Genomic DNA, 13,805 nt, shown 5'->3' on the forward strand with positions numbered 1-13,805 from the left:
ACCGTCATCATATCTGCGTAATGCTCCCTTACGGCCAATAAGAACTCAACACCCCGGCTAAAAGTGGTTGTCAGACTAAGTGCATCCTCTCGTCTTTTCCAATACCACCTACCTAACTTTTTCATAATAAACTCAATGAGATATGTGATGGGATAACCTTTGGCTTTCTTTAGCATGGAGTTGATAGATTCCACAATATTGCTAGTCTTGATGTTGTATCTATCTCCTGGACAGTAAACCCGAGACCATAAAGTTGGATCTGCCTCATTCAAGTACGCTGCAAGGGCCGGATTTACGTTAGTAAGGGAAGCCATGTAGCGGTTGTAATCATCATGAGTGTGCGCATATGCTGCCCCTTTCACCAAGTACATTAGTTGCTTCCCATGGAAATTAGTAATTATGTTTTGTTGGAGATGGTAGTAACATATCCCTCGTGTTGCCCATGGCATAACATTGCGACATGCTTTAGCTATTGAACTGCACCTATCCAAAACTACTATCAATGGATAATCATCCGAGATACACTCACTTAATTTGGTGAAAAACCAATCCCATGAAGCATCACACTCGGAGTTGACAATTCCAAAAGCCAAGAGAAATATCTGAAAGTTACCATCCTGTGCGCAAGCGACTAGCAATACACCTTCATACTTTATGGTGAGATGGGTCCCATCAACCACAATAACTCGCCTCACGTAATTGAAACCACGGATTGAAGCATTGAAAGATATGAAAATGTACTTAAACCTATGCTCGTCATCAACAACAAGGTCAACGACACTTTCCGGATTTGACTGCTCTATTTTTCTAAGACAATAAGGCAACTTCGTGTATCCAGATTCAACGTTTCCTCTCACATATTACAAGGCATATTGTAAAGCCTTGTACGAAGTTGTGTAATCCAATATCATGCCGAACATTGTCCTTATTGAATCTTTGATATGTTGTGGGACAACACCATCTACTATTCTTACCAATATATTTGGGGGTGCAACGCTTACGTTGAGCTACGCGGTCCACAATAGAACATGTATGCACGTTCAGATATTTGGTGACCCAAAAATTGGTTGGATCATTCTTCAGAGTGGCCACGACCCTCCAAGTGCATCCTGGCACAAAGCATATTGCCACCAACCAAGACTTTGTGGACTTCTTAATTTTGAAAAAGAATTTAACATAACAGCGGTCAAACACACCTCTGTTATGACATCATCTTTGCATGGAAAACATTGACTTACTTTCAGTTGGTCTATCCAAGGATTATTTAACTGTCCATTAATACCACCAACAAACGGTTTCCCTTTTTCAGCATCCACATCCAGGTGATCTTCATCTTCATCGTCATCTTCATCTTCAAATTTCCCGTACTCACTGTAATCGAAATCCATGTCATCAACATCTGTCGGCTTCTCATTTGTAGTATCATGGAGAGCTTCTTGACATTCTTCTACACATTCATCGGTACCTGGATCTACATCGTCACCAAATTCATCCGTTGGCTCCCCATCGTCAACAGAACGAGAGTTGTTTATATCATTAACACATTCCTTAACCGGCTGTCCATCCATGCATCACATAGAGACACAAAGGCAAACAACATTCCTACTACTAAAATCTATCAAGTTCTAAACTGATCTATCATTTGTGACATAGACAAGAGTGGTATCTTGGAGCAATTGCTGAAGCATCATCTCTGTTAAGGGATACGATAACTGAACCATCTCTGTTTCTTTGTCAATCAGATAATCTTCTACAGCCATTTCAAGAAGCTCAGCGTATGTACAACCGTGTCGCAAAAAAAACATTCTCCCACCTTTGCTTCCATCCATGTCAAAATGCCAAGACCCATTTCTCGTCACCCATACTCCGAAAACAACAGGTATTTGCGCCATTTACCTGAAAGAGTAAGCAGCAAGTCAAATACTCATTACATAGCTGACTATCCGTAGAAGTCTTAAATCAATAACCTAATTGCCTAACAAAACCAAAAACATGATTGATCCAAAAGTATAATATATTATCATGAAAAAATAGACAGAGGCAAGTACATGACCGATACAAAACAAATGAACTAAAAAATCAAAAAGAAAATTTTTTAAATTTCAATCAAATACTATTTCAATTATACAGACTTCACAGATAACTCCAACATTTTGACTTTCAAAATTAACTAATTTATTGACCTAACTGCCTATGAAAACCAAAACTTGATTTCTCCATATGTATAATATGAATTCATGTCAAAAACATACAGAGGCAAGTAAATAACATATATAAAAGAATACAACAAGAAAATCTGAAAAAATATTCATCAATTTGCAATAATTTGGTTTTCAAATTCTGCTGACTTCATGTTGACGTCAAACAGGTAGATATAAACTAGACTATATGCAGATAACTTCAAATGAAGTCTATTTTTTGTGGTATATTTTTGCAATTACAATTTAACAAAGCAGACAACAGACGAAGTCTACCCGAAACGGTTGACTTCTTTTGTGGTTTTCCTTTGTTAATTTTTTGGTCAGTTTTGCAATTAAATACATAAAAAAAAGTAGACTTCAATGGGAAGTTCAACTTGTTAACTTCAATTATAGTCTACTCTGGTTATTTTTGCAATTGACCAACCCATTGACTTTATAGTAGACTTCTGTCTAATAAGTAGACTTCATCTATCCGTCAACAAGAAAAAGTAAACTTCGTCATGGTTAGTTTTGCAATTGACTAAGTTTGACTTACACCATATAGACTACGTACGAAGTCTCCAGATACGTTGACTTTGTTAGCAGTCTATTGTGGTCATTTTTGGGGTTGACCATCTTTTTAATTTGATTAACCAGTAGACTTCTTTTGCAGTCAACTGATTAATTTTATATCAATAATATTCCGGTCAATGATTTTATATTTTGGTCAACCCCAAAAATAGCCACTATAGAAGTCTACTATTTTATTATTTTAAAAAGACTTCGTCAGACAGTCATAACTAAAAATTCAAGATTTTGGTCAATTGCAAAAATACATCTTAGTAGACTGCAAACGAAGTGTCCGACGGAAAGACTATAATGCAGTCTAAATCATATTTTTTTTTGTTTTTAAATTAAGGAAACTGAAATTTCTGTATACGGGCTCGAAACTCGATAAATATTTAATTGCAAAACTGACCACATTGTAGACTTTACATGATATTATGATGGTTGGACTAACAAATGAAGTCTAAATTCGACAAAAACACAAGGAAAATCACGAAATATACCGAAAATAACCTTACAGTGGTTGTTTCGCAATGTCAAGCACCGAGGACGTCGTCTTTAGTCACCACGGACGAAACCCAGCACCAATTTAATCACTATCCAAAAATCACGACATATAACAAGATGAACGCACTTACAAATTTTCTTGGATTAAAATGGAGAGGAGATGGAAGAAAATGAAGTTCTCATAGCATATTATTTAAGGTCACAAATTTGGGTTGTTGAAGTATTAAGAGCTTCAAATTCGGTTGTTCATGGTTGTTGGAAAATTGATGGCGATGACACAACCGTGAATAAGAGAAGAAGACGAGGATATGGATGTAATAATCATTTTCGCAAGAAATTCAAATAAATCAAAAATAATGGTATTTATGTGAATATAATGAATGACCAAATATTTAGTAGGGAGAAAGTGACAAATGTTAGAGAGAGAAAATGAGAGGTTTAGTCTTGCAATTGACTCAAGTTAGGGGTTCAATTTTGCAACCGTCTCTAACCTATGAAATAATCAAATAATTAATTTTGTAATCCATCTTATATAGTTTACAAAAAAAGATTGTGTACTTCCGTTTTATTATATAGGGAATATATATTAAAAAATGAGATATAAATACATTGTCCTCCGATCTAAACATTATTCAAAAGTTGCTGAGATCCAAACAAATAATAATTTAAAAATATGAGGCAAAAAATAAATTATTTTCATTTTTTTATTACTTAGTACGTTATTGAAATTATTGTATATCAAATAATTAATAGCGCTTGAGTTGGACAAAATAACCAAAATCTGGTACGTATTTTAATAGAGTTTTTTTGCACAAAACCTCATTTTCAGATAACATTTCAAATATATTATTTATTATCTACTTAAGTTTTTATAAATTTTTTTTTAAAAAAAGTTCAAAGACATAATGATATTGGTCTTGGAAGAAGAGCGAGGGCAATGATAATATGAAACAAGTTATAGAGATGGTGACATCTCCGAATAATTCAGATGGGATGGTGAAAAGTTTATGAAAAGATGAAAATACATATAAGTCTATAAAGTATCGGAGTTTCGAGAGACACACGACTTCATGCTTTTTGTTTGCTTAAAGTAGTGATTGGGGATGGAGATGATGAAATATTCTATTTTGAGTATGCTCATAAGATTATAAAAATCATTATAAATTTTTCAAAATTATAATCCATCTCTTCCGATATATAAGATTTTCTAGATAAAAAGTTTAAGGTTTAAGAAATTATAAATGTTTTGTTATTTTTACCTAAAATATATAATTAAACTAGGTATAGTCTCGTGTTTAGTTTGTTGTTTACTGTTTTTAGCATATTTGTTTCTATAAATTGTATTGTTTTGTTTCATTTATTTTTTGTTTATCTTATTTGAGAATGAACATTCCTTTATTATTATTATTATTATTATTATTATTATTATTATTATTATTATTATTATTATTATTATTATTATTATTATTATTATTATTATTATTATTATTATTTATGTGTTTTTGTATTTTTGGAATTTATACTTTTTTCATTATCTTTTGTTTTAAATATATAAATATATTTGCTCACCCTTTTTGAAATGATCAAAGAAGTAAAAACTCATTCTCGTAGTTTGAAATAATTTTATTATTGATGGTTATTTTGTTAGATTAAAAATGTATTAAAGCTTATACTATTTTTATTGTATAACTAGAACTTGTTGTTTTGTGATATAACCAGTTTGCAATACATTCATGATAAAATTTATGATGTAAAATCTGTCAAATTTGATTAATATTATATTTGAAAAGTTTGTCGAAGCAACTTGTCAATATTCACATCATATCACTACTATACCTACAAATCTTCTTACTATACCATTATAAATTAAACACATGTACTTTTGGAATACAACAACTAAGTTCATCCTCCATTTAGTTGAATATCTGATAGTATTCTCTTTTTCATAATAATAAAATGTAATTTGTCTATATAAATAATTTTGGGAGTTGACCATGTATAAAAGTATACTTTATGTGGTTGGGAAAAATATATATACTTTTATGTATTTCAATGTCATCCATTCCTCTTATGTGTTCTGCAAAGAAATTAACAAAATGATCATATTTACTCAAAAAATCAATCGTTATAAAAATACACACTATATATACAAAGAGTTTAAAGCATGCAAAAGCATGATGACACGTCTATATATTTGTTATATCCTAATCAACACATGAATTAATATTTAATAGCTAATAATAACTTTTTGAGAGGAAGTAATATATTGTGTAAGTTGATATTACAACACATAATTATATAGGCAATGACCTTATTTTTGTTTGGAAGATTTTGTTGATAATTTGGTATATAATTAAATATCAAATTTAGTTTAAACGTAAATAAATCGTAAGCCCAAATATATGCTTCTGGAAATTTGAAAATAAATGTATTATCCTAATTTGTATTTCAAAAATGGGGAATACTGTAATTATCGTAATTCTTATTTGGATTGTAATATTTATTTGCAACAGTTTTGGAGTTAAAATTAAAAGTAGTCATAAAAGTTTGGACGGAAGGTTTGCGTTTAAGAAATAATTTAGATATAGGGATAATTTAATATTTAAGCTTGGTATGACAGATAGTACGCTTTGTTTGTATGGTATGAGCGTGCGTAAAGCTCATATATCTTCTTGAAGCTCATATATAAGAATACAATATAAAGATATGAGAAATTTTTTTCTTATTTCCTGAGAAATACAAAAACACTTTTGTTATATTGGCCACGAAAAACAAACAATCAAATAAAAAAGTAGAACAAAGCTGATGAGAAAAGAGCCTTAAACATTGAATTTCCTTGTGTATCTTTAATGAGAGAATGCTAGGTACATCATCTTCGAGGGCATGATCAGACTGTCGGCTACTCACCAAACTCTCATCAGATTCTTCGATAACAACTTTTGGTTAGTTTTCTGATAGTATTTTATAATCAAAAATAGGGATTAGCTTATGGAAGCAGCTGAATATAATATAATATAACCTACATATAAAATATATATCTATGTTAAATATGTGACTAATCACCTGATAGAGCGCAGGTTCTTGAATTATTGGGATTCATATGTGGATTTGTTGTTCATGTTGTAGGAGAGTTTATATATTACTACCTTTTATGGAAACTTTGGTAATTTAGTTTGAGATAGGAGGAAGGTATGCAATAGATGCTATTAGAGAAAGAAAATTTAATTTTAAAATCTAGGCTAGTTGTATATACAAGAGTTATTTATAATATAGGCTCATTAAGTGGTAATATGTGGATTTTGAAATATGGACAAAGGACCTGTAAGTTTTAATAGGTTGATTTTGAGAATGTTTACTTTAGAGACAATAGAGATGGATCTTCAAATAATCTATATAAAAAAAGTAAGATACATATAATATAGTCTCAAAAATTAAAATCTAGAATTAAGCTTTTAAAATAATATTTAATTTTTTTTAACACATACAACAACAACCAACCAACCAACAAAAAAACACAAAAATGTATAATATCTAAAAGATAAAGTAAAAGAGAATGAGAAAATGAAAAATGAGTATTTATAGGATGGAAAGTGATGAGAAATACAGTTTAGAAACTAAAAAGTATGAGAGATAATTCTAATTTATTGTCTTGAATAAAATTGAGCGCAAAAATATAGTTAATTCTATTTTATTTCAGTTTTAATATTTTATTGGGTATTGGTTTAATGTTTGTTATTTCGTCTGTTTGAATTGAATGTTTTTTTTGGTAGAACAGAGGGAGTAGACTCCCCTAATTTATTAAAGAAAAATAGAACTCAAATACAAACAGACCGTGGAGTAACAAAACCACTACTGTCTTGCAAAACCAAAACCGCAACACAAAACGGAGCAACTACAAACATATGAAAACCAAGCTGTAAAGAAAAAGCATAGGAGGCTAAACCGTCAGCAAGACAGTTAGCTTCTCTATGCACATGAGTAACCCGGACCATCCAGTCCTTTGATATGAAGCCATGGCACAGCCGTACCAGGAACGACAGTGGATGAGTCGCACTAATACCTGTCTTTAAAAACCCGACCACTATCTCACTATCCACCTCCAACTCCAACCGCTCAACTCGATTGTCCCATGCCACACACAGACCATAGTAGACACCCCATAGTTCTGCCATCGGAGCTGAGCAAATACCAATGTTGAGGGAGAAACCCGCTTTCCAAACCCCTGTTTCATCCCGCAACACACCACCTGCAGTTGCTAAACCCGGGTTTGAATTGAATGTTGTTAGGATGTTAGTGAGTATGAAATCACTAATTAATCACTATATTAAAAAAAAAGTGGGTCAGCTTGTTTTAACATCGGAAAATTAGAAACAAGGCTGAAAAAATGGATTAAACCATCAACTAAAAAGTAATTATATGTCATTAGCTTACAAATAATCAGCGACTGAATTTTTAAAAACTTGGCACTATTCCAACGATTAGTAAAAGAACATACCCATATATATATATATATATATATATATTTATATACTTTTTAAATTTAGTGATGTTAATGAAACCATATATTTATAATGAAATTTCAAAAAAGATTATATTATCATCTTATTGAATTTTGTTAATTTTTACATTGATTTGACTTAGAATCGAATAATTTTGTTATAGTTTTTTTAATAAATCGGATCCTGTTCCGGATACTTAAACTTTGGATCCGATTCCGGTATTCAAAAAAAACCTGAACACTCCAAAAGAAACCCCACGAATCCGTTAAAGGCCACAAAAATGTTAGGTTTTATTAAAATATTGTCCTGTCAAAACAATACAATTATAATAGTTATGCGAACCCTCCATTTTGCATCTATGTAGCAATCTTTTTTAACTTTTTTGCAGGTCAACTAAAGATGATGCGGAACAAGTTACTCGTTGCAGTATCGATCATCTTGAATCTTGTACTCACAATACATATTCTTTATAATAATTCAACCACATGGAATCCAACATGGACCAATAGAGCAGCCGCGGAGGCCGAAGCTGCAGCCTCTCTTTCATGCTCGGGGCATGGCAGAGCTTACGTGGACGGTCTTGGTGTCCTTGATGGCCATAAACCTCCTTGTGAGTGCAACAACTGCTACACAGGCAAAGATTGCTCCTTCTTTGTACCAGATTGCCCTGTCGATGCTGACTCGTAATAACTTTCCTCCCCTTTCCTTATTTAGCTATCATCTTAGTGACAAAACCAGCTTTGGATTCAAATCTGTTCTTTCCTTAACCCTTTTTGTGGAATCTGAAGAGGAAACCCTTTGTTCTTGGAGCCTTTTTGGATGCGGAACGCAGAGGGAAGTGCGGTTGTTGAGTCAGGGTGGCACAGGATGAGTTATCATTATAGCGAAGTTGGTTCATTTGTGTCGGCAGAGCTCGAGAAGATCATTAGAGAGCTGCATAATGTAGTGGGAAATGCAGTTACTGATAACAGATTCATAATCTTCGGAACTGGAGCCACACAATTGATTGCAGCTTCTGTTCATGCCTTATCCCAAACTAACTCATCCTCATTATCTCCTTCAAGACTTGTGACTTCTGTTCCATACTACAATGTAAGCAAAACAAAAATGCTCTGTTCTTGGCTTGATGTAACAAAACGATTTTTGTGGTTCTGATCAGTTTGTCTTTGTGTGTGTGTTGGCAGATGTACAAACAACAAGCAGATTTCTTTAATTCTGCCGATCTCAAGTTTGAAGGAGACGCGTCTGCGTGGAAGAAGAGCGAGGGCAATGATAATATGACACGAGTTATAGAGATAGTGACATCTCCGAACAATCCAGATGGGAAGCTGAAAAGAGCGGTTCTTGACGGTCCCAATGTCAAAACAATTCATGATTGTGCTTACTACTGGCCTTATTTCTCACCTATTACACATCCAGTTGATGAAGATTTGAGCTTGTTCAGCCTCTCCAAGTCTACGGGTCATGCGGGCTCAAGATTCGGGTTGATTGATTTACTTTTGCATGTTCTCCTAGTATAGTCTAAACAAAGCTTTGAATTGGTCACAACAACTCACAAGTGCTATTCTTGTTGTTGCAGCTGGGCATTAGTAAAAGACAAAGTTGTTTATGAAAAGATGAAAAGATATATAAGTCTAAGTAGTATGGGAGTTTCAAGAGACACACAGCTTCATGCTTTACAGTTGCTTAAAGTAGTGATTGGTGATGGTGGTGATAATATCTTCCATTTTGGTTATGGAACCTTGAAAAAAAGATGGGAGAAACTGAACGAGATCATGTCCATGTCCAAGCGTTTTTCGCTCCAGACAATCAAACCTGAGTACTGCAACTATTTCAAGAAAGTTAGGGACTTTACTCCATGTAAGTTTTTTATTCTAAAGCATGAAAGCAAAGACTATGGTTTGGTACTATTTAAAACGTATATTTTTTGTTTGTTGTGTATTGCAAAAGCTTATGCTTGGGTGAAGTGTGAAAGACCAGAAGACAAAAACTGCTACGAAATTTTCAAAGAGGCGAAAATAACAGGACGCAGTGGCCAAGGGTTTGGAACGGAGGAAAGGTTTGTGCGGATGAGTCTCATCAGATCACAAGACGACTTTGATCAGCTTATTACTATGCTGAAGAAGTTTGTCTCCAAGGAAGCTGTAGTAGTTGGCTCCATCTGACACTTTTTGTTGTGATCACATGTCTTCAATTCAATCATATGAAATAAATATCTTGAATTCAGTCACATGTCTTTAGAACAGATTAAAGAACAGAATGAGACAGCTCAACTTGCACTCAATGTTCAAGTTTTTTTCTTTTTCTTTTTTAAGACGATAAAAGAAGAGTAGCTTGTTATCATAACAAAGACACCTTATCATAACAAAGACACCTGCAGTATATCATTATTACTTATTAGAGATCTTAAAATCTTTCTATTAGTTAACTATTGAGTCATCTCGGAAGATAACCAAACTTCCGGATGTAATTATAAAAATAACTTTAGGTGCAAGTACTATATTATATCCTGGTTGAGTAAGTACTATATTAGCCTCAAGGACAACATGTATACCTTTTGAGAGTTGAAAAGCTTATCTGACCGGGGTCATGATAAATGATCTTAGAAACTGAGAGAGCTTTCTTGACCAAGTAACTTGCTAAGATTTAAGAATCTCAGGAACTGATAGCCAAAAATTGCAGATCTTATGCAAGAAGTTGTAGTGAGCTTTTCTTCTTTTGGCTACAAAATCTCCTAGAAATTAATCTTATTTTTTAAAGTTAATTCCTCTCATATGTATAGATTTTTGGTGCTATGGAAAAAACTGAGAAAATTGCATTCATCCTTGAATAAGAATATGTGTTATCTTGTTGTACTCTTTAGCTACATATACACATTTTCGTATAAACTATTGGTGATTTAAACTCTTTAGGTCCACTTGTGCTTGGATAGACCGTGTACAAATCTTAGATAGGTAGATCAGTCCAAGAGTTTTGAAACTATTTTTAGTGGTTTAAACTCTTTTAGGTCCGCTAGTGAAGATCAGTCCAAGGCTGTAAAGACCAGATATATACAATGGACACAATATAATATGATATCGTAAGGGAAGATTACAAAAAGTTGGAACGAAAACAGACAACTACAATATACGGTAATGGATTCTAATATTCGATTACAAGGACGTATATGGGTAATAAATTTAGAATTGATAAATAAATCAAAATATTAATTTATCGATTTTTTTGTCAACATATTATGCATAGTGTGATACACTCATTAAAATTATTATTGTACGCAAACCATATTATCCGCTCTAGGACAGTCACAAGACGCATGATAGGGACATCTATATATATACATTTTTGGAGACATTTATGAAATAAATCCTGAAGTTCACACATATTTACAAGCATGCTATTGACATTAATTATTAATTTATTTTTCATTTAATTAATTAATATTAAGTTTCTATTTTTGAAAACAAGATTTCCATCCTAAATAAATTTCTAAAACAATTGGAACCACTCCCTTTCACATTAAGTATTAAGTTTATAATTAATTAAATTAATATTAAGTTTCCAATTTCACAAAATAATATTTTCTCCATACACAATTCATATTATTTGAAGAAAACTAATTAATATTAAGTTTTGAAAACAAGATTAATTAATTATAAACTAATTAATTTTTTGAAAACAAGATTTCCTATCCTAAATAAATTTTCAAAACAATCGAAACCACTCCCTTTAAGATTAAGTATTAATTTTATAATTAATTTAATTAATATTAAGTTTCCGATTTTACAAAAAATGTTTTCTCCATACACAATTCAGTTTATAATTAATTTAATCAATATTTAAGTATTTTACATAAATTTGGTTAACTGTTATAGGAGCAAATACCATTAACTTCGGTATAATTGTTCTACATAAATTCTGAATTTAAACAATCATTCAAAAAACTAACTGTATGATTTTAAAAGGTAACAAACACATTTACCATTCAATTTGATATCTTATTCAAGGAATAATAATAAAATATAAAAGATATTGCTTGCTCACATATTAATTTTATTTTTATTACGTATTTAAAACTAATTTTTACTTTCACGGGTTTTGTATAATGAGTTTTTGCGGATTAAAAATCTTTGAACATGTTGCCTCACCCGCATAGCATAGCGGGTTTGGACTATAGAACCAACAATAAAACTATTAGTTTATCTCATATATACTATATATTTGTAATCATAATTTTGAAAATTAACTTATAAATTATTTAGTTTATGAATTACAAAATATTACACATACTATAACACATTCTTAATATTCTAAAAAAATAAAATAAATAGTAAGAAGAAGAAACAAATTCTAAACAAAATCCTAAATTAATTAGACAAAAGTTAATTAATTGAAAATTTGAAAACTAAATAAATTAAACATTATTATTTAAAATACAATAATTTATAATTTAGTCCCGCGGTGTACCGCGGGTGAAATCCTAGTTCCTTCTGCAAACCCTTATGTTGGAAGGTTCGTAGTTTTAAGTGTTTACTAGATTTTAACCTGCGGTACACCACGTGCATATAATTTTATTATTATTTATATTCTATATTGTATTTGTTTGTTAAATATTGGATGTTTTGTAAATAGAGCAATAACTAATTTTTTTGGCTGTTTGTACGACAAAATATTTATACTAATTTGTTAACCCGCAATATACTTCATGACCAATTGTTTGTTATATTTAGTTTGTTTTGTTTAATGTTTGAGATTCTATTTTGATATTTAATTAATATAACAAAAAAATAAGAGATCTAAATACATATTAAATTATTATACGCAATGATTAAGTCACATTGGTCCTAATTATTTAATTATTTTACACAATCTTCGTTAATCAACTTGATTTTATATGTCAAATATTCTAATATTAATAATGTTGAAAAATAATTAAATGAGGATTTAACCTGTGTTAGCACAAATTTAATGATATTTTATTAATTCAAACATGTCCTCTTTACAACTCATTTACTATATAACCATGTCATATTGTATTTAAAACTTTTTAAATTTTAGATATTCATAATATTTAAAAAATTTATGAAGTTTATATATGTTAATTATAATATTTAAATAAATGTGAATCAAAGTTCTTCTTCCGTTAAGAATCGAAGCTCACATATATTAGAAAACAAAATGGGAATCAAATTATATTTTTCTGTGTTTGCAAATGATTCAGAGATAGAAGGTGTGGTTAAATATATAATTTTGTTTCCATATTGATTTTGCTGTAATTTTTTTAGTTAGAATGAAATGCAAAATTTTTAGGAAACAAAATCTGAAGTAATGCTATTTTTAGAAGTTTTTGAAGGGTTAATGTTGTAAATAAAATTTTAAATAAGGAAAACTAAAAGGCCATAACACAAAATGTACTTAAAAAATGTTAATACAGATATATGTACATAATACTACGTATACTAAATATACGTATAGAGAGAAAGGATAATAACGCAAATGAAAATTATATCTCTAAACGACTAACCGCAACATGGATTGATGGGAGTCTAAAACAACGCTTTCATAAAAAATAATAATTCTTATACGTACGATCAGTCGATCACATATTGTAACGCCCGCGAACCAATTTGTGTATTTTTAGTGTGGATGTCGATCGACACCCTTGGTGGCATCGATCGACACCATGTTTTTCCGGTTTGGTTGGGTTTGATTTTAATTGCGGATTGGTTCGGTTTTGGTTCAATTAAATCCCTAATCGTGTTGTTAAGTGTCTGAGACGAGATTGAGGGTTTTGGGAAAAGTCTTTTTGTCGCCGTTTTGTGAGAAAGAAAGGGAGAAAAAGAGAGAAAAACGTTTCTGAGTTTTCTGGACTTGTTCTTGGAGATTTTGGAGAGATCTGAGGCTGTAGGAGGGTTATCTGTTGCTGGAAACGAAGGGGGAGCTTCTGGAGGTGTTGTTTTCCACGTTTCTCAATCCAATCTTCCTGTTCTTGAGGTGAGTGCTTGACCATGGTTGATCTAAGCATGAGATCTCTCTTGTTTGTGTGTTTTCTTTG

At 31.5% G+C, this 13,805-nt stretch overlaps 1 protein-coding gene across 1 annotated transcript; it reads left to right on the plus strand.

Moving 5' to 3' along the window:
* LOC104757750 (tryptophan aminotransferase-related protein 3-like) lies at positions 8,063-9,983 on the plus strand. Its single transcript, XM_010480521.2, has 5 exons — positions 8,063-8,436; positions 8,542-8,845; positions 8,938-9,236; positions 9,333-9,613; positions 9,704-9,983. The coding sequence occupies exons 1-5, from the start codon at positions 8,153-8,155 to the stop codon at positions 9,916-9,918; spliced, it is 1,383 nt and encodes a 460-aa protein (XP_010478823.1). The 5' UTR covers positions 8,063-8,152; the 3' UTR covers positions 9,919-9,983.

The sequence above is a fragment of the Camelina sativa genome, chromosome 17 (genome assembly GCF_000633955.1).
Source record: "Camelina sativa cultivar DH55 chromosome 17, Cs, whole genome shotgun sequence".
NCBI lineage: Eukaryota > Viridiplantae > Streptophyta > Magnoliopsida > Brassicales > Brassicaceae > Camelina > Camelina sativa.